General features: G+C 38.7%; 1 protein-coding gene across 1 annotated transcript in view; it reads left to right on the forward strand.

The window, feature by feature from the left end:
- Positions 1-26,303, forward strand: part of ZZEF1 (zinc finger ZZ-type and EF-hand domain containing 1) — a 108,254-nt gene that overhangs the window by 58,995 nt on the left and 22,956 nt on the right. Inside the window, exons 27-42 of the mRNA XM_011360058.2 lie at positions 776-855; positions 3,002-3,095; positions 3,851-4,319; positions 5,002-5,166; positions 8,152-8,271; positions 8,958-9,119; positions 10,727-10,856; positions 12,615-12,753; positions 14,331-14,496; positions 15,118-15,380; positions 16,402-16,571; positions 19,222-19,372; positions 20,749-20,888; positions 21,218-21,495; positions 22,173-22,347; positions 22,865-22,997. Coding sequence (XP_011358360.1) covers positions 776-855; positions 3,002-3,095; positions 3,851-4,319; positions 5,002-5,166; positions 8,152-8,271; positions 8,958-9,119; positions 10,727-10,856; positions 12,615-12,753; positions 14,331-14,496; positions 15,118-15,380; positions 16,402-16,571; positions 19,222-19,372; positions 20,749-20,888; positions 21,218-21,495; positions 22,173-22,347; positions 22,865-22,997 — 2,835 coding nt within the window. The remainder of the gene's footprint in view (positions 1-775; positions 856-3,001; positions 3,096-3,850; positions 4,320-5,001; positions 5,167-8,151; positions 8,272-8,957; positions 9,120-10,726; positions 10,857-12,614; positions 12,754-14,330; positions 14,497-15,117; positions 15,381-16,401; positions 16,572-19,221; positions 19,373-20,748; positions 20,889-21,217; positions 21,496-22,172; positions 22,348-22,864; positions 22,998-26,303) is intronic.

Consider the following 26,303-nt stretch of genomic DNA (forward strand, 5'->3'; position numbering starts at 1 on the left):
CCCAGCACATTCTAAGTATTCAGAAAGTATTCATTGCATTACACATTGGTTCAACGGAGAGGTTCACACTGTTCTCTAGTACATGTTTTCCTTTGGTTTTTACGTGAAGAGAAGGGGCAGGCCTCATAGGTCTCTCTTTAAAAAAAAAACTACAACTTTTTTGTTATTTTTCTAGTTATAAAAATAATACCCATTCATGTAGAAACTTAGAAAATCAGAAAAGCTTAAAATAATTATCAGCTATAATCTCATCACTTCAGTATACCTCTTAACATCTTTCTATATATCTACCTCGACTTTTTAAGTATATATATGTGTGTGTATATGTATGTGTATATATACATGTATAATATGTATATTCTTTTAAAATAAGACAATTTTGTTTATAGTCTTATAACCAGGCTTTTTTACTTAATATATACCATAAACTTTTTCCACGTCAGTAATTATTTTTTACTCTTTTAATATTCTTTATTTTCCTTTTCATATTTTTTATATTTTTTACTTTTAATATTTTATTCACTTTAATAGTTATCCATTTCAGATGCTATTTATTTGAAAAAAGTTAGTTTGAAGTAACACATAGAACCCATTTCAGGTATTTGTGACTTAATCGCTATTTTTTCCCCAACTCTCTATTACCACTCCTAATGTGTGAGTGTCAGGGAAAGGATGTTTTCTATGCATTAGGAGTTTTAGAAGCTACTTTGTGCTTAATGTTGCAGTAGTGAATTACGTTAACTGAGTGTAATCTCTTTGTCTCTCCTTTCCCCAGTAAACAGTGGTGGCAAGACAGCCTTGACTGAAGAGTTCGCACAGGTGTATTCCCTGGCCGATGGGATCCGAATATGGATGGTAAGATTTTCCTTTGCATGCGATCTTTATATATTTTGAGTTTTTCCACCATGATATCATGGAATTAAGGTAAGTAGCTTTCTTCTCGAGAACATAATTTTAGGGATTTTTTTTTTTTTAAACTAAAGTTTAGTGATGAGAATGGATATAAAATAATTTAGAACTCTTGAAATCATAATTTGGTGAACGTTGAGAATGTTCAGAGTAAGCAGGGTTCAGTTGAGCCCCCTTTACATCCTCAATAACCCCAAAGGCTATTCTGTGGAACCTCTTAGATGGGGAGGTAAAGCATTGCTCTAGATACTGGACAACTATTGATGGTTTTAGTCAGAGAAAAGGCCTCTCTTAAAGGAGAGGCCTTTCTGCATTTTAGAAAAGTAGTTCTGCAGCATTGTTTGTGACAGCAATAAACTAGAAGGATAAAAATGCCCATTTGTAGGAGAACGAACAAAAAGATTGTATATTACATTACTATATAATACTATAGTACAATGCAAAATGATAATCTATTATTACAATGAAAGTGAATGAAGTAGAGCTACATGTATTAGCATGAATGGTACTCAAAAAATGATGATGAGCAAAAAATAGCAAGTCATAGAAGAATGCATAAGTATATTTCTTATATAAAATTTAAACACAAACCAAATCTATGTGTTATGTACATAAATATGTAGCAAAATTATACAAATGCATGAAAATGATAAGCACCCAAATCAGGAAATTTGTTTTCATTTCTTAGGCATGTAGATGAATACCTATATATCAACATTATTTTTTATATATTTACAATTATCTTAAATATTATAAAGTAATTGGGAAAAAAATCTTTAAGTAGAGGATGAATAATGAGATTGAAAGTAGGAGACCATGATAATCAGATATGGGTGGCTTCTGCTGTTTAGAAAATAAAATAATTAGACTTTGCGATTGATGTGAGTGGTGAACAGGAGGATGAAATTTAGGACCATTACCATGGTCCTGGTTTGAGTGACTTGGTGGGTGGTAGAAGCATTAACCAGAATAATAAAGATGGTCTTGGATCTGGGAGTGGGGAGGTAAGTTCAGTTTGGGACATGTTGTGTATGAAGACATCTAGGTTATCTGAGATATCTAGCTGGAGAATTTAGTAAATATGAACAATCGAAATGGCTAATGCTTCATGGAAATGTTAAGGCCAAGATAGGATAACATTAAATCACTGGTAATAGTTTTTAAAAAAATGTATGAGTTTATCTAGGAACAGACAGCCTTGGGTAAGATCCATGGTCATTAAAATATAGTTGGTACTCAGAAGTACTGGATAGATAGACAGAGACCAAAAATGAACAGGATCTCTCAGAAGAAACTAAAAGGTATCATCATCAGAATGATAGGAGGAGAATCATAACAGTGTGTTGACAGAGAAACCAAGACAGTAATAGCAGATTAAGAAAAAGAGTGTCTGATAAAGTCAGCTACCACAGACAGTTCAAGTAAAAAGGATTTGGCAGTTGACAAGGCAAATTGTAGATTGTGCTTCTGGTTTAACATAGGACAGACTGCTAACATTTGAACTAGATGCCAGCCTTCTCTTCAAGACTTTGGCCTCTCATACATCACATACATGGCCTTCTGCCTGGGCTGGCAGCACTGCGGCCTGCACTATGACCATTGTCTACACTGGTACTAAGAGCACCATTCTTTGCCTGGCAGTCAGCATCACTTAGAGGTGTCCCCTCATTCAGGGTAGAATAGAGATCAACTTTTGATCCAATCTCTGCAGCAAATTGGTTATGTGACCTTTGCAAGACCCTTCACTTCTCTGGACCTCCACTTTAGCTATACTAGGTCAGCTTTAGGTAAGGGCCCCTCCAGCTCCAATATTCTAGAATTTTTTAAATAATGTGGTTATGGGTACAAACTTCTCCCACATAATGTATAGTTGAAAAGAAGGTAGTTTTACAGATATATTTTAGACAGCTTCATAGGCTGGATTACTTCTAGGACTAACAAAAGCAGCTCAGTCCTATGTCCTCACCAGCTGGACAATAACTGTAAAGTTTTCCATGACCTCAACATTGTGTATATTTGAAGTAGTTTGCTGTGGCTGCCCTTGCTGCCCTGTCTGGATAGCCTAATTATGTGGCTCAAATCCTCTCTTCAGTTAGAGATGAAGCAGAAGTCCCTAATGAGCCTGGGGAACGAGGCAGAAGAAAAACACGGGTCAGAAGCTGCTGAGGCAAACCCTGAGAGCCTGGGTGAGTGTGCTGACTCCAGTTGCCATTATTTGGCCTTCTGTTTCCATAACATAGAAAACCAGTGACCCATCATCTAGATTAGTTTAGTTGAAGCTGTGTTGACCTAGGGAAAATAACACAGGCACTAAATGTGATTTCCAAGGATGTGGAAATGTTCCCTTTTACTTTTTTCTAATTGATTCTCTTGGAAGCATCAGATGCTTTTGGAACTACATGTTGTCATGTTTTGAAAGCATGTTCACATTGAATATTCAATGAAATTAAGTAATTACTGTTAATTTTTTTAAATGATGTCGTGGTTGTGTTATTTTTTAAAATAAGTTTTTTTTTTTTCTTTTAGAGAAATATACTGAAGTTTTTACAGATGAAATAATGTGATTTCTGGGATCTGCTTGGGAGTGGGGAGTGGGTAGGGGTGAAATAAGACTGGCCTTGGGTTCATAACTATTGAAACCAGGTGAGGGGTTTATGGAGGAGTCCTTATACTGTTCTCTTTATAGATGCTTGAAAATGCCCGTGATAAAAAAAATTTTTAAATGTGCTGATGATGTTGGGAAGATTTTAGTTTATATAATGAAATAAAATTTGATTCTGTTCTGCCAGTAGATAATGTGTATCACTGTATTAAGGGAATATTTCTTGTCCTCAATTGTAGAATTTAAATGGGTAATTTTCTCTTTAAAACTAGGCAATTAGTTTAATTTTGACTTTTTTTCTTTCTTTTTTCTATTATTTTTCTTGCTTTTTGCACTTAGCAAAAGAATGTATTCAGAAGAGTCTTCTGTTACTAAAATTTTTGCCCATGGGTATAAGTTCAAAAGAAAGCTGTGACAGGTTGGTGACTACAAATGAAACTGATCATCTGCAGCCACTTGACAAGCGCCAGAGGACAGGCTCTGTGGTGGAAGAGCATTTCCAAGCCTCAGCATCCCCCAGTGAAGCAACTCCCCCTGCTGCGGGAGACAGGAGTCCTGGCGTGGATGTCCAGGTGAAGCTGCCGCATAGCAGTGGCCCTCTTGCCACAGAAGTGTCCTCTGCCACAGCCGAAGAACCCTCATCACCTTCGACTCCCACCCGAAGGCCTCCTTTCACCCGAGGGCGACTCCGGTTGCTCTCCTTCCGATCAGTGGAGGAGGCCAGACCAGTGCCTACAGTGAAAGAGAAATACCCCGTGCTGAAGGATGTCATGGACTTCATCAAAGATCAGTCACTCTCCCATGAGAGGTGAGCCAGGCGTGACCTTTCCAGCACTTTCTTTTTCCAAGCTGTAGGTACTCAGTCTAGTCAAAGGCTTGAAGTACATGTTAAAAATGAGTGAATAATACTTGAAGGGTCAATCAAGATTTGTTTAGAATGTTCAAGAAAAAAATTTGGTGTTTTTTTTTTTTTCTTTTAAAGAAGTATTTCTTTACCTAAGATTTGTACATAATACTATATGTAAATTATATCTCAATAATGTACTATTAGGATAAAAAAAGAAACATTTCTTTCTGTAGCTGCCACTTATAAATTTGTCTTACTTTAACCCTGGGAGAAATTTAGAATTTGATATTTTTTTGTCAGAATTACTTGTCAGTGGGTCTATACCTCTGGAAGTATTGCATATTTTAATTTCCTGTCCTAAGAATTAAGACTTTGTCTTTATGGAGAAGTAAAGCTATCAAAATTCCTTTTTAATTAATTAGTTTTTTCAAATGGGTTGTTGGGCTTCTGGACAGTTGATGTGAACTGAGTAATGACAAAAAGTAGCAAATATATTGATATCCTACCTGAGTGATATTTCTGATACCTCACAGTAACATTTCTTTTGTATTAATATGACATCAGAACTTGGGTGGGGGTATGTTTTCTTTCTGCCCCAGCTCAAGAGTTTTCTGGGTGTTCCTGACTTGAGTTCTGTCTCCAGTGTTGTAAAGGTTCTTTCCTTGAGGAAAGCCCAGGCCCAGAGCATCCTAGAAGTTCTCAGGATAATTCAGTATTGTGCAGAATCCCTTGGGCAGCCTCATTGCTTCCATCCGCCTTATATACTTTTTCTGTTGGAACTTCTTACCTGCCAGAAAGAGTTTACCAAGTAAGTACAAATGACAAGTTTGTAAAGAAAACAAGCAGGTGTTATAAAAAAAATTCTTATAGTCTTCTCTAATTAATAATTCTGTAATTTTCATGAAGGAAACAAATTTATGTATTTAGTCAATTCATTTTCCTGTCTTAAGGAAAAATGAGTTATATTCTGTGCTTTTACTAAGTAAATACCAGGAACATATTTATTCCTCCTGATGAGTTTATCAGCTTTATTTTACCAGACAATGAAGATTGTAGTTCCTGTATACCCATACTCATCATTTGGCTCCTGGAAGCTATGAGCTAAATTTAATGCTCATTTATAGTGATAACATTAGTCTGAGTACTTAACAAGTTTGTTCTAACCTGCACTCAATAAATATTTTCTGAGTGGTGACTATGTCAAGCACTATTCTAGGTGTTGTATATACAGCAGTGGACAAGGCAGACAAGATCCTTGAATGGAGCTTATATAATATTAAGGAGAAACAGACAATAAAAAAATATAGATAGATAAATAGATAAGTAGATAGATAGATAGATATAGATACAGATATATAGTCAGATAGTGGTATTGTTAAGGGGTGATTTCATACAGAGTGACCTGTGACCTAGTTTGAGTGGTCAGGGAAGGCAAACTGAAGACATGACACGTAAACCAAGAGATGAATGATCAGCCGAGATCAGGGGGAAGGGCACTAAAGGCAGAAGGAACAGCACAGAGGCCACAAGGTGGAAGATTAGCCCAGGGAATGAAAAGAAAGCCAGTGTGCCCGAGTGAGAGGGGGAAATGAGAGAAAATTAGTTCAGAAATTAGACAGGGCCAATATCTTGGAAGGCTTTGTAAGATATGATGTATGGTAGTTTGATTTTATACTGAGTTGTAGATGGGAAACCCCTAAAGAATTTTAAGCCCAGGAGGATCAAACACACTGTGATCTATTTTTATAGAAGATACTTCTGGCTACTGTGCGAAAAGGAGTGGAAGTAAGAAAAGCAGTTAAGAGACTGTTGAAGTAGTCCAGGCAAGAGATGGTGATAGTTTGGACCAGAGAATAGTACTGTAGATGGAGAGAAAAGGATGAGATTCAGGATATATTTTAGAGGTAGAATTGTCAGGACTTACTGATAGATTAAATGTAGAGGGTAAATGAAAGGAATCATGGGGAAAGAAAGTCCTAGGTGTCTGTCTTGAGCAAGTTGGATGGATGGGGGATGCATTTTACAGAGGGGAAGAGTATAGAAGAAACAGATTTGGGCAAAAATGAAAAGTGTTGTTTTGGCCATGTTAAGTTTGAATGGGTTCTTTCACATCCAGGTAAAGGAAATCAAGAAGTGGCTGTCAAGAACAAAAACCAGGGATTGGTAGTGTCAGAGAAACCAAGAAAAGAATGTATCTCAAAAGATAGGAATGACCAGTTGTGTCAAATGCTGATGTGAGAGGTTGTGTGAGAAAAGAACACACTAGATTTGATAACAGTCTTATTGGAGCCATGGGGCTGAAAGCCCAGTTGGACTGGGTTGAGAAGAGAATACGAGTGTGATAGAGAGAGAGACTACAGACATTATTCAAGAAATTTGTCCTTAAAGGGGAGTAGAAGAATAGAGTAGAATTGATGAGGATGTGGGATCAATGGAGGGTTTTAAAGAAGCTTTGGAGTATATTTGTATGCTGGTAGGAACAAGTCAGTAATGAGGAAAACTTGATGCAGGAAGAGAGGGACCAATGTAGTCACAGTTGCATAAATAGAGAAGTCGGCTTTTGACAGAGCCAGGGAGACTGTATCTGTGGTAGCAGGAGGAAACACAGCAGGGATAGAGATGCAAGTTGGTTGGTGCAAAGATAGGGGAATTCCTCTGTGATCATTTCTATTTTTTAAAACATAAGATGATAGTCATCAGCTAAAAATGAAGGTTTAGGAGAGGATAATGGCAGTTTAAGGAAAAGCAGGAAGGTTTGAAGTAGTAATAACAATTGAGAGAAAACCAGTCTTATTGCTTGACAAATTTGAGTGCTTATTTGAGAATTATAGTCGTGAATTTAAAGTGATAACTAGTCACCTTGGTTGTGTGATGTTTCCTCTAGCAACTCTTAGCTGCTTTTATTTGGTAAAAGATTTCTCAGGCAAGTACGTCGGGGCGGGGGGAGGATGGAGGGGGAAAGCAGCAAGAGAGTTGGTGATTGCTAAAGTGTGATTATGGCAATAGACCATGGAATCTAAGCTGAATATGGAACAAAGAGAAAGTGTGGCAGGAGTAATAGATAATGAACATGAGACAGCATCCTGGGGTGGGGCTTACTGGGATTGAAAAGGATGTTGCGGGGGTACCAGTGTAGGTGAGCAGGATGAGAGGTCGTGGTCAGTGTAATGCTCTGAAGTCAAGATTTCAGAATTAATGCTGCTACTGGGATGACAAAGTCAAGGAAGTGACCATCAGGCTGGGATGGCTAAGGGGTGAGGGGAAAAGATCATTGTAGGTGAAGATGGCAGAGAATCCAGGAACAGAGGGACTTGGGCATTATTTCCATGGGTTGAAGTCTCCAGGGTGACAAGATCAAGGTAGAAAAGATAATGAAATTGGTGCTGAAGCCATCAGTGAAGGAAGGCAGAGGGAAGGGCATGACTGTGGAGAGAATTAAATGAGGTAATTTTATTAATTAATGTTGCCCAATAATTTTTAATTAAAAAAAAAAAAAGAACCTCACAGGCTCTGGCATTCAGGTAGTAGCAGGAGGAATGGTTTTTATGTTAACAAAGGAAGATAGTTACTGGTATTTTCATACCCCTTTGGGTAGCACTTTTGACCCAGGCAGATGGACTCATTTGCTATTTTGTTTGTTACTTTTTAAAGTCATTGTATTTGCATTTACTTAAGCTTCTGTGCCAGTTCATTCAGCTCGCTGCTTCTTGGCTCTTTTTCATGTAAAGAATAATATTTATTAAGTAAATGATGTTCTGACAATTAAATGATTGATGATTTCCTCTGTTTCTAGCTATTTTGGACACTTGGAGGGCTGTGGTGCAGATCTACACAAAGAAATTCGAGACACTTACTATCAATTTGTTCTCTTTTTGGTCAAAGCAATTAAAGGATTTAGTAGCATAAATGACAGGTACCGGATAACTATAATTTTTAGAGAAAACAGTATTTCTATTTTTTTCTGATTTTAAAAGATATATTCAGTGTTGAAAATATAGAAAAGTAAAGAGTAAAAGTGAAAATAACCCCTAATCTTACCATCTAGAGCTAATTACTAATGTTATTAGTATATTTTCTCCTAGCCTTTTTTCTATATTGTGTGTACAGTTTTTTAAAGGAGTTGTGTCTTGGTTTATCTAAGAATTTAACCTATTATTTTCAGTTTTTGATGTATTAGGTTCAGTTTTAAAACAAGTTATAAAGCCACTCCCCAATTTCCTCCATAGTAAGTGGTTTAGACATAAACCTTAAATGGTTCTTCTCTGTATCTAAGTTGTATAACCTGGGCTAATTTGGCTGGCCCTGTTGCTGTTTATCAAGGTAACTTTTACTACTCAGTCCTTTACCCTCAGATGTCCTTTATGGTAGTCCTGGCAGGGTGGAAAACTTACTCTCTGCTTTCAGAACTCTTTTATTTAAGCTATACTTTGAAGAGGGTTTGTATAGTGTATGAGAAACCTGAAAGGAACCCGAACCAGCAATCTGGAGTTCATTGTGCTTTCCACTCCCAATCAGACCAGGTCTCTGACTTGCATTATGTCTGTTGTCTCTGTTGGTAATGGGCAGCTTCGATAACTGTCACCTTCACGGCCTCTTTAGATCCTTGCTGCCTGCCTTATCCTGCATTCAGACAGCCCTACTTCATCTTTTGGATATGGGCTGGGAACCCAGTGATCTTGCCTTCTTCGTTGACATTCAGTTACCAGATCTCCTTATGAAAATGTCACAAGAAAATATAAGTGTCCATGACAGTGTGATCAGGTAAAGACACAGTGTTGCACTCCACACTCCTAAAGTAGATTATGAAATACAGGGATCATAGCATAGGGGTTCAGAGCACAGACTCTAGAATGAGGCTCTTTGTAACATCCTGGCTTTACTACATACAAGGTGGATGACCTTGGGCAAATTATTTAACCTCTCTGTGCCTCAGTTTCCTCATCTTTAGAGCTAAAGATAATGCACCTACCTTAGGATTATTGTGAAGAATGAATGAGTTCTATTTCTCAATGTTTGGAACAGTGCCTGGTGCATGGGTAATGTATGTAAGTTGGTGGTGGTTGCATTATAAACTTGGAGGATAGGATCCTCTGCATTTTTGGAGACTCTAGTATCGTTTGTTGAATTGCAGAGTCTTTTCTATATCTTTTTGTTATATGTATATGAGATTTTAGCCACTGTAACCTCTTGCACATTATAAGGACTTAGGTATAAGAAAAAAATAGCATGCGAAGGTTTTTTTTCTTTGCACTTTTAATAAGTATCTCTCCATACTGCTCAAGTCCACTTACCCGTTAACCTCTCATGTGGGTAGAAAAGAAATGAAAAGAGAATGGGAGAAGAAAAGCAAGAGGAGAGAATTAGGAAGAAATAAATGAGTCAACACTGGAACAATTTGCACTCGGAAAAGATATTCTTGGAAAAGGGAATAGAATTAAAGCTGTCCCCTTGGTTACCAAACTTCAGTCATTACCCTGCTGTTAGATTGTCAGAGGGCGCTCTTGGCTGACAAGAGGGAGCACAGCACGGAGTCGAGGGGGACAGTGGCATTAGCACACTGGCTCTTCAGCTCTCAGTCTGCTCGTTGTTGCAAGTTTTGTCTGCACCTGCATGCGTCCTGGGGGTGGAACCACACCCTTCCCTCCCAGTCCCTCATAGCACCTAGCCCAGAGCGAAGTATAGGCAGGCCTAAAGTCAATTTGTCAGAATGCATGAATGAATGAATGTGTATTTGTCGGTTGATAATTTGTTTGGTATTTGCTGTCAAGCAAATCATTTTGTATTTAAATTTTTGGTTGCTAAACTATAAACTGAAATTATGGAAATTCACAATTTTGCATCTAAGGAGTGTATGAGATTATCTGTATGAAACTCTATTTGAAATGAGGAAACTGAGGACCAGGACTGAGTACTGGCTGTGTCAAGGTCTTGCAGCAGCTAGTGGAAGAGTTGAAGCCCCTGGGTCTCCTGATTTCCTTCTCATGCTGATACCATTAAGGTGTGCTGAGCATGACAAAATCAAACTTAAGAAAAAAAAAAAATCACTTTATTTGGCTCCAGTGCCTGGCACATAGTAGGTTCACCACAAATGGTTGTCAAATAGAATTATGCCATGTATATACAACCTTTTAAGTTCTAGTTCCTTACCCATTGTAGTCTGCTCTGGAAAGGGCTTCTCCCTTCTTATTGGTATGTATGTATCAGATAGCTGCCAAATCTTGGGACTTTGAAAACTAAATTGGTCTCTTCCCCTCAGAAGTTTAAAAATGCCCCCCATCTTAGATCCATAAGACACAGAGTCTACTAACCAGCACTTTCCTGGATTGTTGGGAGAAGCATGCTTTTCTCTCTTTATGTCCTTCTTTCAGCCAATGGAGTGAAGAAGATGAGCTTGCTGATGCCAAACAGAATTCAGAATGGATGGATGAGTGTCAGGATGGCATGTTTGAGGCCTGGTATGAAAAAATAGCCCAGGAAGATCCAGAGAAGCAGAGGAAAGTAAGACCTCTCAACTAGAGTAAACCAAAATGATTTGCTAGGAATTTGGAGAGGAGAGTCTGCCTGGGGGAGTGTCAGTAGGCTGTCTCCCTTGATGGCTCCAGGTGGCAGGCAGTACCTTAGTGAGTTCACTGTTACTGAGTCTGGTCTTCAACCTGAGGGGTCCCAAATCCTAACTGGACCACACTCAGAGAGTGGCTCCCTCCCATAGATCTAGACTCACAGAAAATTGGCTCATGAGGGTGAAGCGTAATGTTAATTGCCAGTTTATTAATTTACAGTGAGAAATAGAATTGCTGAAGGCCCTGGTCTCTGGTGTCCTTGGTACAGCACATTCTCTTCCTACAGGCAGGCATCATGGGAAGCCACGTTGCAATCCAAAGGTTGCCTGATGAACATGGAAGCAGCCATGTTACACAGAATTAGAGTTACATGATTCAGACGTGTAAAGGCTCAGATAGCCTGTCATGTCCATCTCCACATTAGGTGTTTATCTGTCACCATCACATCGCGCCAGGCATCTGCTGCCTCAGATTCATTAATTTTCTTAGTATTGCACGCCTACTATGTGCCAGTTACTTTGCTCTTATAGCACCTCTGTGGTGCTTGGACAGAGCACACCAACTTGGCCTTTGCGATTTTTCTTTTGTGTTTGTCAAAGTCATACTGGGAGCCATTCTTTAGTGCTAAGTAAGGTGACTTGGCATATTTGCTCTGATCTATTGCTATATGGTGACTTAGTGATTTATTTCCCATATTTCCAGGCTATAAAAATAAACTGTACTATAGCCTCTATGTACTTTCCAGTAAAAGCAATTTGTTTCCTCATGAAACAGTACCCTTACTATCTCCCCAGAAAGTTTTTCCTAAGTGCCAGCAAACAGTGCTGCTTTTATAGTGTTTCCTGTATCTGTGAAACCACCCTTATTCAACTAAGCACCCAAGCCAGAAATCTGGGTGTTGTTCTTGACCCTTCTCTTTTACTGGCCCCTATATCCAGTCCCCAAGTTTCCTACTTGTGCCTCCTTAGTATCTCTTAAATATGCCTACCCTTTGCCATCTTACTTATTGCTCAGTTCAGCCCTTATCACCTGCCATGGGGTTACTTTAACAGTGTCTATCATGGTCAGTTTCTCTGACTCACATCTTGCCCCCTTCAGTCCATTTTTCACTCAGTAACTAGAGGAACTTAAAGAATGCTCACATCCGATTACATTACTCTTCTATTTAAAAATGGTCGATGACTCACTAGCATTGGAGGTGCTTTGTAGTTTAACCTTTCTAACTTTATCTGGTTATTCCCACTCTGTACTGTGTTCTACATACTGAATTATTATTGCTAGTTTCATGAAACACCATCTTGCTCCCTTTTACCTCCAGTGGAACTTGTTAATGCTTTTATCTGGCATGCCCCCCACCCCTAACCCCACCAAACTAATACTTGTTTGTCCCTCAGGTCACAACTAAAGAATTATCTCAGTTTGAAAAACCTGACTTTCCTAACACCCATTGATGTCCCCCTACTGTGTTCCCTCAGCCTCCTGAATGTGCCTATCAAAAAGCCCTTATTATACCATATGGTGCCATCTGTTTGCTTGAGGGAATTTCCGACTAAACACTAAGCTCCTTCGTTTCCTAGTGCTAGCACCTAGTACAGTGCTTGGAATATCTTAGGTACCTATTAAAGGATGGATTGATTAATGAATAGTGGCCATATCAGAAAGTCTATTGGATAATTGTGTTTATTTCACCTTACAGATGCACATGTTTATTGCTCGCTACTGTGACCTGTTAAATGTGGACATCTCTTGTGATGGATGTGATGAGATTGCCCCCTGGCATCGCTATCGGTGCCTGCAGTGCAGTGACATGGATCTCTGCAAAACTTGCTTCCTAGGTATATTTCATGGTCTGGGTATGCCATACCCAAAAGCAATAATCATGTCTATTTCTGCGATTTTGTCATTTTTAAAAATCTCGTTGTACTAAATGAAACATTGCCCAGTGGTATTCTCTGCCTTGTTGGCACATATGAGCTTTACCTCCCCAGCTGGATGATAAGTTCCAGAGCTGTTACCAGACACACTTCCATCTTTCATCATGGCGAATGTAGGTACTTGATAAACACTCAGGACTGCTGAATGTACCCTCAGTTGAGCTCCCAGGAAATTATTTTTCCTTCTGAATCATGCAGTGTTTCTAAGTAGTAAAAACACACATACATAAAGCAGACTTCAAAAATTCTTTAATACTCTTGACTTGTCAGTGCTGAGGTAAGGCGGACTGACTGTGGTGAACAGTTGAGTGCTCTTTGGGTATGCGGCCCAATCATAAAAGATACAGCCCCTGCCCTGGAATCATTTACAGGCTTAGCAGGAGATTGGACATGCCCACAAAATGTCTATTTCAGTATAAGAGTGTACACACTGAGTTAAAGATGAGCAGTACAGATTATTCTGGAAAAGTTCAGTAGTAGTAGCAATCACTGTTGCAGGGAAGGCTTGTGGAGGAGGTGGGATGTGAAATGATCTTTGAAGAAAGAACAGGATGATGTGAAGGAAATATTGGAGAGCAGTCACCATCCAAAGCAAAGCAAGTCTAGGGACAGAGGAGTGAGCTTCTGTGGTATGTTTAGAGAGACACGTTCAAGTGTCCAGCTGAGTGCTGCATTGGGACACGTAGGGCCCAGATTGTGGAACCCTGAGATTCTAGGCTAAGGAATTTGAGTCTTTAGATAGTGAGGAAGGTTTTTCAAGTAGGATATTAACGTGATCAGAGCTATGCTAGAAGACAGTTCTGTCCATATAAGAGTTTCTCTTAGGAAATTAATCACAGTAGTGACAAGGAGATTAGTGCCTGGGCTGCATTTGTGGCAGTGAGAACAAAAGTGGGTCAGACATGAGGAACAGTAAGCAGAGTCTGTGACAATGTTTGGAGACCCACTGGACTTAGAGTGAGAAGATGTCCAGAGCAGTTAGTCTCTTTTGTGACTAACAGTCTTCCTCATTTACTGGATCTGGGGTTATGAAGTCTGTTTTTATCTTTGATTCTGGAATGAAAAAGTAAGAACAAAAACCTAAACAATCCTCAGTGCTTGTTACCAGGAATACACAGTAGATGCTTAATATTTGTCAGAGGAGGGGTCATGGGAAATAGCTCACAAGTTGGCATGTGGACTTGTTTCTGCCAAATGGTGGTCATGATGGGACTTGGTAATATATCTGATCAGACTCTGTGTTGTGCTGGAAAAGGGTGGGGGGACAGCCCATAGTACCATTGTCGAGTTCTTTGCTGAGAACTCATATGCTCAGAGCCTCTGGGCAGAACACCCTGGTCTCCAGAAGATGGCTATGGCCCCTGATGTCCTAAGCAATAAATTGAGAATAGCCCTGCTTCTGGGGTTAGTTTGGGTTTGGAAGTAGCCCTTCTAATAGCCCTTTGCCCAATCCACCTCACATTATTTTTTTCCCCCAGGTGGGGTGAAACCTGAGGGCCACGGAGATGACCATGAAATGGTCAACATGGAGTTTACCTGTGACCACTGCCAGGGTTTGATCATAGGCCGGAGGATGAATTGCAATGTGTGTGATGACTTTGATCTTTGCTATGGATGCTATGCAGCAAAGAAGTATTCCTATGGGTATGTCTTAAATGACCTCTAGCTCTGTAACCTTTTCTTCACGTATTCCTTTGCTTTTTTTTTTTTTTTTAAATAATAAAAAACCTTTCATTATAAAAAATTTCAAACATATCCACAAGAATAATACAGTGAATCCCATAATACAGTGAATCCCATAATACCTATCACCCAGATTCAACAGTTAGGAAGATTTTGCTATGTGTGCTTAGCTTATTCTTTCCTTTTTTTCCTTTGTTAAAGTATTTTAAAGCAAATTACAGACCTTAAATCATTTCTTTCCTACATACTTCATATCTATCTCTAAAAATTATGGTTAGTTTCTCATATTACCAAAATGCTATAACCACATCCTGCAAAATTTCCCAGTAAGGAATTCTTATATCTTCTGGTTTTCATAGACAGTCTTCTGGGGGTTGTGAAATTCTAAAATGATATGTACAATGTTTAAGTGTGTTCACTTTTCAGGGCGAGGACCCCTAACTTATCTTTAACTTTTCAAAAACCGTAGCCTTAGAGTAATGAATGCCCAGTTGTGACCATTCATGTGTTCCCCTGAGGCCCTGTTCTCTTTTTTGGAGCCACACAAAGATATGTCAACCTTAAAAATGTCTTGCCTTGCAGCCATTTGCCTACCCACAGTATTACGGCCCACCCAATGGTGACCATCCGGATCAGCGACCGACAAAGGCTCATCCAGCCCTACATCCACAACTATTCCTGGCTGCTCTTTGCTGCCTTGGCTCTCTATAGTGCCCACTTGGCCAGCTCAGAGGAAGTAGATGGTGAAAAGCTGGATCCCCAGACTCACAGCAGTGCCACCACCCTGCGGAGCCAGTGCATGCAGCTTGTTGGGGGCTGCCTCATGAAAGCTCACCAGGGAAAAGGTAATTGTTCCTCACACATGGAAACCAAAGTAACCCTCAGCTGCTTATGAAAGAAAAGCCTCAACAGAAGTATTATGCTCAGTTTAGAGGCTACAACATCCAGCTTTCCACAAGAGGTGCTCATCCTGGTGTGGAATTTTCTTTTACATTCCCAAAGGCATTTGACAGAAATGTTGTTAAGGTAGCATTTAGTTTCTCTCAAATGTTTACATGAAGATTTAAAAAATTAATAATTAAGACTCTTGATATCTGTGGATGAAGTATTTGTCTTCGAATCTATCAGACTTAACTTTGCCAAAAGAATTCAGCCTTTTTTTAACCTGGAGTGCAAATCTACTTCCACACAAACATATTCTAGATGAGAGCGATTTATAACAAAAATAGTTTGACCAATAAAATTTCTAGATGATTTTGACTTTACCAAGGGGGCTGTTAAGGAGAAAATAACATGATTGTTAAACTTCTGAGACATTTAAGTTCCTTTTAGAATAATGGACTCCTCATTCTAGTAAACATCGGGGAAATCAGAACTGTATTAGGTACCAGTGCTTCAGAGCTATTTTGTTACCTATTTGCCAGTGAGAATTTAGAAATCTAGTTGTGTTGGGCTTCTATAAAATGTTAATGTTTATGATTTTCTAAATAGACAACCCTACTGTATCTTTTGCTTTCTGTTGCCAATAAAGTACAGGTATCCCTTGCTATCCAAAGTTCTGGTGTCCAAAATCAGGAGCTGAACAGATCTGGATAGCCAGGGAGGTTTGTTTTGGGTACTCCTTGGTTTGATTTGTGGAGAACACAGCTATCTATTTCATATAGTAGCAAAGTGATTTCCGGCATTTACAAGAAATAGCCCTTGTTATAAAATTTTTGGCCTTTGAGCCATGCTTCTCTTGCTCCAGCCCACTTCCATGTCTGGAAGTGTACTTTCTCTTCTAATAAAGCTTTTCTTTTCTGCTGTAAATAAAGAAATAAACAAACAAACAAATAAATAGCCATTCTGCTTTTGCTTTCCACGTAGGTCTTAAAGCTCTGGCTCTTCTTGGTATATTGCCAGAAGGTGACTCTACTCCAGAAAATCAGGCCCCACCAGTCACTGTGCCCACTCGAACATCAGAGGAGCAGCTAGAGAAGGAAGCTGTCCAGGGTGCTGAGGAGCTGTCAGATTTGGGCCCTTTTGTGCACTACAATGTAAGTAACAATTCTTTATTATGCAGTATCACAGGTTGAACTCAGAGAGAGCCATTCATAGGAGGGAGCAGAGCAGAGAGATTAAGGGCACAGATTGTCGACCCAGATTGCCTGGGTTCAGATCTGCACTCTGTCAGACCTTGGGCACATTATGACAGTCTCTTCACTCCAGTTTTCTCATCTGTAAAATGGAATGATAATAACACCTGTTCCATAAAGTTTTTGTGAGGATGTACATACATTACACACATTAAATTAATGTCTGTAAAGTGCTTAAAGCAGTGTTCAAGTAAGTTTCATATCAGAGCTAACTACTCCTGTTGCCTTCCTCCTGGTGGTTTTTATAAGAATTGAACAAGGTTATGCACCTAAGGAGGTTAGTTTCTGGCCTATGGTAAACACTGTATATATGAAGCTGTTTTTATATTCAGCCAAGAAATAGGTGACAGTGCTAGTATTTACCAAGTAGAGAAAGTAGTTTCCATAAACTTGTATAAGTAGAAGAAAAACCTTTCTGGATCCAGATGTCACCTGTGATAGTGACATTAAAGATAGTTTTGTGAGAGAGCACAGCATAGCTTCTGTGATGCTGGTTCCAAAGCTGGAGTTGATGCTGATAATGCCCCTGACTTTGCCTCAGGAGCTGCTAATGTCTCTGTCCTCTGTCTCTGTCATGTTAACCAGTTCAGGATCCCCCACATGGTGGTTATAGCTCACCCAGATCTCGTTGTCATTTAGAGGAATATAAAAGCAGAGGGCTGGCAAAAACTTGAAAATTCTGTTAGCTTCATTTAGCCAGAGAGCCAACACAAGACAGGTTTCATAACAATCTTTGGACTTGTCTCTCAGTTTTCAACATTTTTAAGCATAAAACCCCTCTCCAGGCAGCATTTTAACCATCCACATATTATGGTGAAGCAGAGAGAACATTATCAGCAGAGACAGGAGAAATCAGCAGTCTTGACCTTTGAGCCTGGGAATCTTCCTGTGAGCTCTCAGCACCATATACTATGCCACCCATGAGAACTGTGCTCCCTATTTACCTACTTATTCATTATTCATATCAGAATCTATTCAGTAAAATATTTTTTTATTCAATAGATTGAAATCTGTTACTTTTCATTATTTATTTTGATCCTCAAATTGTCCCATATTCGGCCAGTGAAATCTCCTTCCAGCTGGCTTTTGTGTCCTTTTGATGTTTTCATTATTCTTTGAGCACTTCCTTTATTTTTGATACAAAAAGATATTTCGTGCTTATTTTGGGCTTTCTTTGCCTGGGGACTGGAATCAGCCTTTTTCCAAAGAGCTCCCAGGGCATTAATTTTCCCCTGAGGTGTCTCCACCCTTTGGTGCCCCTTCTCATCAACATCTAGGTACACCCAGGGTATCTGGGCTCTGACTCAGTCTCTTTATCTTCTAGCAAAGCTGCACTTTCCAGCCCTGTCCCCATAACAGAACCTGAATGTCCCCATTATAATGGCCCCGTCAAAGACCCTATCCCATTTGGGCCCTGAGTACAAATCATTTGTTTTTGAACTCCCACATGTTTCTAGCCAATCTCAGTATCTTCCTTCTTTCCCTCCAGTAACTAGAGATACTTTTTGTTTTAAACAACCAAGAAACAAACCTTAGCCAGAGGTATCATCTAGGAGATTTTGTCTACAATGGCCTCAGGCCAGTATTGAATCCCCCTTGGGTGACATATTGGTTCTTGGAGTCCTGTAGTGACAGGAAAGAAAATCAAGACTAAAGTGATTAGTCAGAACTTTAGAATTACATTGTTTTCACAAAGGGCCACATGGTACAGAGAGTATGGTACCAGAGGTCTTTTTAGAGGGTACATTTTTAACAAGTGGCTCTCCCAGTCTTGATCCCCTCTTAGGACAACCTAATAACCACTTTTTTTCTTGGAGGTTGAGGGTAGGATTAATGCTGAGGCTGCAGTATCCAGAGAGGGGAGGATAAGCCAACTGTCACTGGGAGATGTCAGGACCTTCTCACAAGGGTTGGTGGTGTACAAAACTCCACCTTTGGATCCAAAACTTCCTGATCTTCCCAGACCTCTTGGAGCTGGGGTGCCCCCACCATGCACAGAAGACTTCCTGTGTGACCTACTTTCCATGTATAAGCCTGTGTGACTCCTGAGGAAATGGAAGCCGAGGGCTGTCACCCTGCCAGTCTGGGCAGCTCACTCCTGATCCCAGAAAACCCTCACAGCTCCAGTGAGGCCCCCTAAATAAGTCTCCTTGCCAAAATAGAATTCTCAAAAGTGTAATTCTGCTTAGTGTGTTAGAATGAAATCTCTACTGTTTCCCGCCCCGCCCCCCCAAGAGAAGAGTTTTCCATACTTGGCTTCTGAAAGCTAAATAAAACATATTAGAGATTTATAATGGAGCCACTGCTTCTGCGACTCCAGGTTCTGACAAAAGAACATTTGGAAGATGTTTGGGGGATGTGATGCAATGATTACTGTCTTGGAGTATAGATTTATCATTGGAAATGAGGGACATATTCTAATGGAATTCTAAAATATTTTAGTCTGTGAAGACAGATTGGCTAATGATTTAAAAAGTTGTATTATAGTATTAATGAGTAAACTTTAGTAATAACAAACCTTAATTCTTTTACACTTGCATTTTGTTTCTAGGGAAAAAGAATTTCTTATAAGGAAGTCAGACACTTGGATCGCAAGCAGAAAAATAAGGCAGATGGAAGTGTGTTATTAATGGAGGATCCTTCATGCCAGTCTCAAATTTCAGACTTGTCTGCAGATGCTAGCACACCTACAGGACTTCCAGGTAAAGACTATCTGACCATTTGCTTGATCTCTTTAATCTTAAAATGCACATATACCCATCCCTGATCTGTTGTTGCACAATTTAAAATTGGCCAGCAAACTAAGGGTACATGGTTTCTCAGTTCAGTATCAGAAGGCACTGATGACACTTTGAAAGTCATCTTTCCTTCACTTTACCTGCTTTCCTACCTTATTATTCCCTAATTTACTAAATGCCTTCTATGTGCCAAGCACTGTGCTAAACCCTGAAAATGAAACAAGAATTAAGTCAAACAGATAGCACAGCTCCTGCCCTTGTGGAGCTTATAGTTTGGGGAGTTTAAGGCAAAGGTAACTAATTTGAGATGGAATGTGATTTTTGTCCAGAAGAGAGGTGTACGTAGTGTTAACAGTGACTGATATTTAACTGGAACAGGTTGTATTCATATAAAGCCTTATAAAGGAAGGGCTGAAGGGGACCCTGAAAGTGCTAGGATCTGCTGTGGAAAAGGTGTTTGGGGTAGAAAGAACAATGCAAACAAAGGCCCCAGAACGGGAAACCCCCATACGAATACAGGGAGAAGGCCTCTGTGGCAAGTGTGTAGGGATGGAGCAGAACACTGAAAGGTAAAACTGGAGAGGTGCTCTGCTGCAGAGAGCTTCAGATGCTTGCCTGGAATAGGAGCGGCAAGGTCAGAGTTGCATTGTAGAAGGATTGATGAGCTGAGAGATGACGGTGCTGTGGGCTAAAGAGACTCAGCCTCCTCCTTAGGACAGCCTGGGGAGGCCTGCTTTGTAATGGAGGCAAGAGTGAGTACCTGGCATCCTCCTCTGTCTGTGGGGTCAGCTCTCAGAAAGGGCTGATGCTCATCTCTGCAGTGTGTACGATTCTAAGTTCCAGAAAACAGTCTGATACTCTATGTCAATCAAGGTCAATCAAGTCCACTCTAGTCTGATTCCACTGAGGATCAACATCCTGGTTCCTGTATAGTTTATTCATTCATCAAGTATTTATCGAGTACCTGCCATGCTCCAGAACCATTTCTAGGTGCTTTTGATATATCACTGAAAAAAGCAAAAAACTAGACGGGAAGACAGACAATAGACAATAAATAGTAATGACATGGTATATTAAATGTAGTTAAATATTGTGAGCACAAAAGAGTAGGGTCAGGGTTTTGGGGTGTGCAGAGCAGCTGGGAAAGATGAGAGGGCAGGCTCTCTACATTTAAATAGGGTGATCAGAGTAGGCCCCTAGAGCAAGACATGTTGAGCAATAGGTTTTTAAAGTCCCAGCTTTATTCTGTAGCAGCACAGGGACAGTACAGTGGTTTACTTGCCTCTTCAAACATAAGTAGAAGCTGGCAAAATCTGAAAGTTTGGTGTTTTGCAACTCAGATACCGAAAATTCAGAAGCGTCATCTCAGAAGCCCATTGAGGAAGAGGTAGTTACTCCAAACCCCGAGCAGGTGTTTGCTGAGTGTTCCCAGAAGAGGATTTTGGGATTACTAGCAGCCATGTTACCACCCTTAAAGTCGGTAAGAGAAAAATGACATTTTCTTTTTAAGAGAGGAGTGGTGTTATGCATAGAAAAAAAATTTTTTTGTAAGCCACATACTGAAACCAACTATTAATAGCAGTCATCTGTGTGTATGCCTGAGAGTACGGTTATAAATTAGAAGTAAGATTGTAAGATAATACCTGAGAATGTTTATTTTATGATTGTACATAAACCATTAATGAAAGACACTGTGTAATTCCTTTGGCACTAGGCCCGTTGTAAATAATACATAAAAGGGATAAAGTATTTAGTTGGTATAGTTACATGGATTTTGTATTGAAGAGATTTTTCTCCCTCTCTTGGCAGGATCTCACAGTCCCCCTGATAGACCTGGAGCATGTCCTCCCACTCATGTTTCAGGTTGTCATCTCAAACGCAGGCCACCTGAATGAAACCTACCATCTCACGTTGGGTCTTCTTGGCCAGTTAATCCTCCGCCTTTTACCAGCAGAGGTAGATGCTGCAGTGATCAAGGTCCTCTCAGCCAAACACAACTTGTTTGCAGCAGGGGACAATTCCATTGTGCCAGATGGCTGGAAGACCACCCACCTGCTCTTTAGCCTGGGAGCTGTATGTCTGGACAGGTAGCCACCCCCATTCTACCCTACCATGGTGTTCCTTTCTTTAAGTCAGTGGTCTGGCTTTGATTAATTTCAGTGTGCTTCAGTGCTGTTGCCTGGGAATCTTTTGTAAGAATAGAATTAGTTTTATTAGCAAATCTGTCAACAGACATTACAACTATGCTTAAAACCCACATTAAAACAGCTGTGCAGTCTGGATACTGTCTGCTGATTTAACTCTCTAATGACACATAGTCTGGTTTGTTTTTTCTTGAGAGCAATAAGTGTAGGCTTTGTGGTTGAAGAAAATAGGTCTGTTTTCATTATAAAAGTAACAATCACAATACCAAATTTGGAAAACAGAAAAATCACCCTGGCTTGCACCATATTAACACATCTGATGCTGTTTTCATATATTTCCTTCCAAGTTTTTTTCTGATGTGAATATACACAAGCACACATATGTGTGTAACTTTTTATAGAGATTTTTAAAAACATAGCTATGGACTGAATATATAAGTAACAGATCATGGTTTTTTTCCCACTTGCCATTATATGAAAAGCATCATTCTGGTAGTTTTAAAACTAATTAATGAATGGCTCTTTGGCATGCTTCTGGGTCTGCCTTGGAGTGGAGCAAGCTCTGATGAGTTGAGTTTAGAGCCTGTGCACTGCCACCTAATGGAGCTCTTGCCTTCCAGCCGGGTGGGTTTGGACTGGGCATGCTCCATGGCTGAGATCCTGCGGTCACTGAACAGTGCCCCGTTGTGGCGTGACGTCATTGCCACCTTCACAGACCACTGCATCAAGCAGTTGCCTTTCCAGCTGAAGCACACCAACATCTTCACCTTGCTCGTGCTGGTCGGCTTCCCCCAGGTACATCACTCTGAAGGCCCGGCCACCTCTTTCGATCTTCATCACATATATCTTGGAATTTTTTTCTCCTCAGTTACATAATTTGCTTTTATAATATTTGTACATTTTCAAGATTATGGGATTTGTTCAACTTGCATTTTTAACAATTTAGCCATTTGATTCATTTCGTTAGCCAGTAGATGGCTTTGAATAATAGGTAACTAATATATTAAATTACGAAGCACTTCAAAGTATAATTGTTTTTCACTTCGGCGTTAATCTTGATCTCATTTCTGATCTACATGTCTCTCAGTTGGTTGGGACAAAAAAGACTGTGAAATAATGGCTTCTTCATCCAATAAGCACGTAAACAAATTCTATGCCAGGCCTATGTCAGGAGATGAGAAGAATCCTTTCCTTGAGTGCTTGTTGAAGTCAGGAGCACAAGCAGAAGGAACTGGGCTTGAGTATAAGTGCTCTTTCCTGTCTCTATGTGCTATTTGAGTTGCCTTTTCTGTCTCTCTTTTTCAATTTCCAGGTTCTCTGTGTGGGGACCCGCTGTGTTTATATGGATAACGCCAATGAACCACATAATGTGATCATCTTGAAGCACTTTACTGAGAAAAACAGGGCTGTGATTGTCGATGTCAAAACCCGGAAAAGGAAAACAGGTCCCAAGCATAATTATTTCTTCTAAGAATGGAAGAAGGTTGTCTAATCCCTGCATACTCTAAAATCAATGATGATACCTTGGTTCTTTCCCCTTTGTGTGATTAAAAACAACAACAACAAACAAGTTACAGCTTCCTGAGCTGCTTTTTCCTCATCTCTGAAATGATGTGGTTGAATTGGGATAAATTTGAAGGCCCTTTTCATCCTGTTATTTTGTGTATATGGCTCTGTGTTTTTTGGTTGGCCAGATGTTTAGATTCTGAACATCTAATTTTTTCATTTGCCATGTCATTTGTTTTCTAATGGATAATTTAACATATTATGGAGTCAGGTGCCTACATGAATTTAAAATAACTTTGATTAATTGTATTGGCACTGATGTCACTTTCCATTTTGTTTCGGCAACAGAACAGTGAAAGTACATCATCATAAGTGCTTTTTTGACTTAATTTGCCAAATCCCAAACAATCTGGAGTATCTGGCCATTATGTGCTCAGTTCTGCTCCTGAAATAATCTGCTTTCTCATTAAGCTTCAGGATTAGGCACTGTCTGTACTATCTTTTTGTGTGTGTGGTATGAGGAAAAGATCAAGCTTTTCTTTTTTCTTTTATCTTTTTTTTTTGCATATGAATATTCAGTTGTTCTGGGACCATTTGTTGAACAGACTATTCTTTCTCCATTGAATTTTTCTTGGTAACTTTGTTGAAAATTAATTGACCCATATATGTGTGTGTCTATTTATGGATTTTATTATGTTCATTAATCTACATATCTATCCTTACTCAAACCACATTGTCTTGACTATTGTAAATTTATACTAAGTCTTGAAATCAGGTCCTCCAACTTTGTACTCTTTTTCAAAATTGCTTTGGCTACTCTAATTCCTTTGCCTTTTTATATAAATTTTAGAATCAGTTATCAGTTTCTGTTAAAGAACCTGCTGGGGATTTGATTGACATTGCATTGAATCTGTAGATCTATTTGGGGAGACTGACATTTTAACAATAGTGAGTCTTTTGACCCATCACCATAGTATATCTCTCCATATATTTAGGGAATAAATTTAGGTCTTATAAAATTTGTCTTTAATTTTTTTCAACCTTACATTGGGTATCAGCTGCCTTCTCTTATTCCTGATTTTGGTGATTTGTGTCTTCTCTTTTTTATTTCCTAGACCATCTAACCAGAAATTTATTAATTTGTTTGATCTTTTCAAGGGACCAGCTTTCGATTTCATTGATTTTTCTCTATTATTTCTGTTTTCTATTTCATTGTTTTCTATCTTTATCATTATTTATTTTCTTATTCTTGCTTTGGGTTTCATTTGTTTTTTCTTGTTCTAGTTTCTTAAGGTAGAAGTCTAAATCACTGATTTGAGATAGACCTTTCTTCTTTGTTAGTAGAAACATTTTAATGGTATGAATTTCCTTCTAAGTATGGCTTTAGCCACATCTATAATTTTTGATATATTGTATTGTTTTCATTCAAGTCAGAATATTTTCTCTTTATCTTGTGATCTATCTTTATTTTATGGATTATTTCAAAATTTGTTGATTCCCAAATGTTTGGGATATATTCAAAATATCTTTCTGTTACTGATTTCAAGTTTAATTCCCTTGTGATCAGAGAACATCCTATGAACATGACTTTAATCCTGTTAAGATTATTACAACTTATTTCATGTTCCAAAATTTGGTCTGTTTTAAATAAGATTCCATGTGCATTTGAAGAGAATACATATACCGTGTTGTTGGAGTGTCCTTTAGATGACAGGTCAAGTCAGTTGATAGTGTTATTCAAGTAATCTAAGCTCTTACTGATTTTCTGTCCATTCTAACAGTTACTGAAGGAGAATGTTGAAGTCTCCAACTGAAATTATGTATATGTCTATTTCTCATTTCATTATGAAATGTCTCTTTTTATCCCTGATAATATTCCTTATTCTGAAATCTACCTTTTATGTGCCTCTCTAGCTTTTTAAAAAAAATTACTAACATTTACATGGTATCTCTTTTTCCATCTTTTCACTTTAACCTGCCTGTGTCTTTACATTTAAAGTGGATTTCTTGTAGATAGCACATAGGGTAGTCTTCATTTTTAATCCAATCTGACAATCCCTGCCTTTTAATTCAGATATTTAGACCATTTCCATTTAATGCAATTATATAGATGGTTGAGTTTAACTCTACTGTCTTCTTGCTTTTATAATTATCTATCTCATCTGTTCTTTGTTCCTATTTTTACTCTTCTGCCTTCTTTTGGATTGAGTTGTTTGTGTGGCTGTTTTTTTGTATTTTAAATAATTCCATTTTATCTCTTGGCTTGTTAACTGTATCTATTTTTTTTTTAGTGGTTGCTCTGGGGTTTACAATAGTTTACCTTCAAATAATTTTTTAGTGGTTGCATTAAGGTTTATAATGTACACCCTTAGCTCATCATAGTCTACCTACAAATATATTATACTACTTCACATATAGTAAAGAAACATAGATTTTATATTTCTATCCCCTATCCTTTGTGCTTTTGTTGTCACAAATTTTACTTCTACATGAAGTAAACCTCACAAAACATTTTTGTTTTAAAAGTCAGATATTTTAAAAGAGATTTAAAAATGAGAAAATATCTTTTATATTTAGCCACATGTTTACCATTCCTAGTGCTCTTCATTTTTTGGTGTAGGTTCAAATTTCCATTGGTATCATTTTTCTTTGGCCTAGTAAACTTCATTTAACATTTCTTATAGTCCAAATCTGCTGCTACAAAATCTTTGTTTTGGTTTGTCCTACCAAACCAGATTTATCTTTGAGAGATAATTTTGCTGGGTTAAAAAATTCTAGGTTGAGAGGTTTTTTTTGAATACTTTAAAGATATTGATCCATTTTCTTCTGGTTTGTGTAGTTTCTGCCACGAAGTCTGCTATTATTCTCTGTTATTCTTCATAATGTGTCTTCTTTCTTTGACCGGTTTTAAGATTTTTCTCTTAATCATTGCTTTTTAGCATCTGATTATGGTGTGCCTTGGCATGATTTTCTTTTGTTTCTTTAGCTCGGGGGTTTATTGAGCTCTTGGCTCTGTAGGTTTATAGTTTTCATTAAATTTTGGAAAATGTCGACCATTATGTCCTCAAATAGTTTTTTTGCTGCTCACTAGAACACTTCTACTCTCACTGGTGGGAAGATAAAATATTCCTAGTTCTGTGTGAGTACCAAGAATTGTTCTGCCTATTGCTCTTTGGTAGTTCTTTTTTAGAACAGGGTAGTTTCCTCTCACATTTGTGCAGATTGATACTCAGCCAAAGACTCAT

Source organism: Pteropus vampyrus, unplaced genomic scaffold (genome assembly GCF_000151845.1).
Source record: "Pteropus vampyrus isolate Shadow unplaced genomic scaffold, Pvam_2.0 Scaffold50, whole genome shotgun sequence".
Taxonomy (NCBI): domain Eukaryota; kingdom Metazoa; phylum Chordata; class Mammalia; order Chiroptera; family Pteropodidae; genus Pteropus; species Pteropus vampyrus.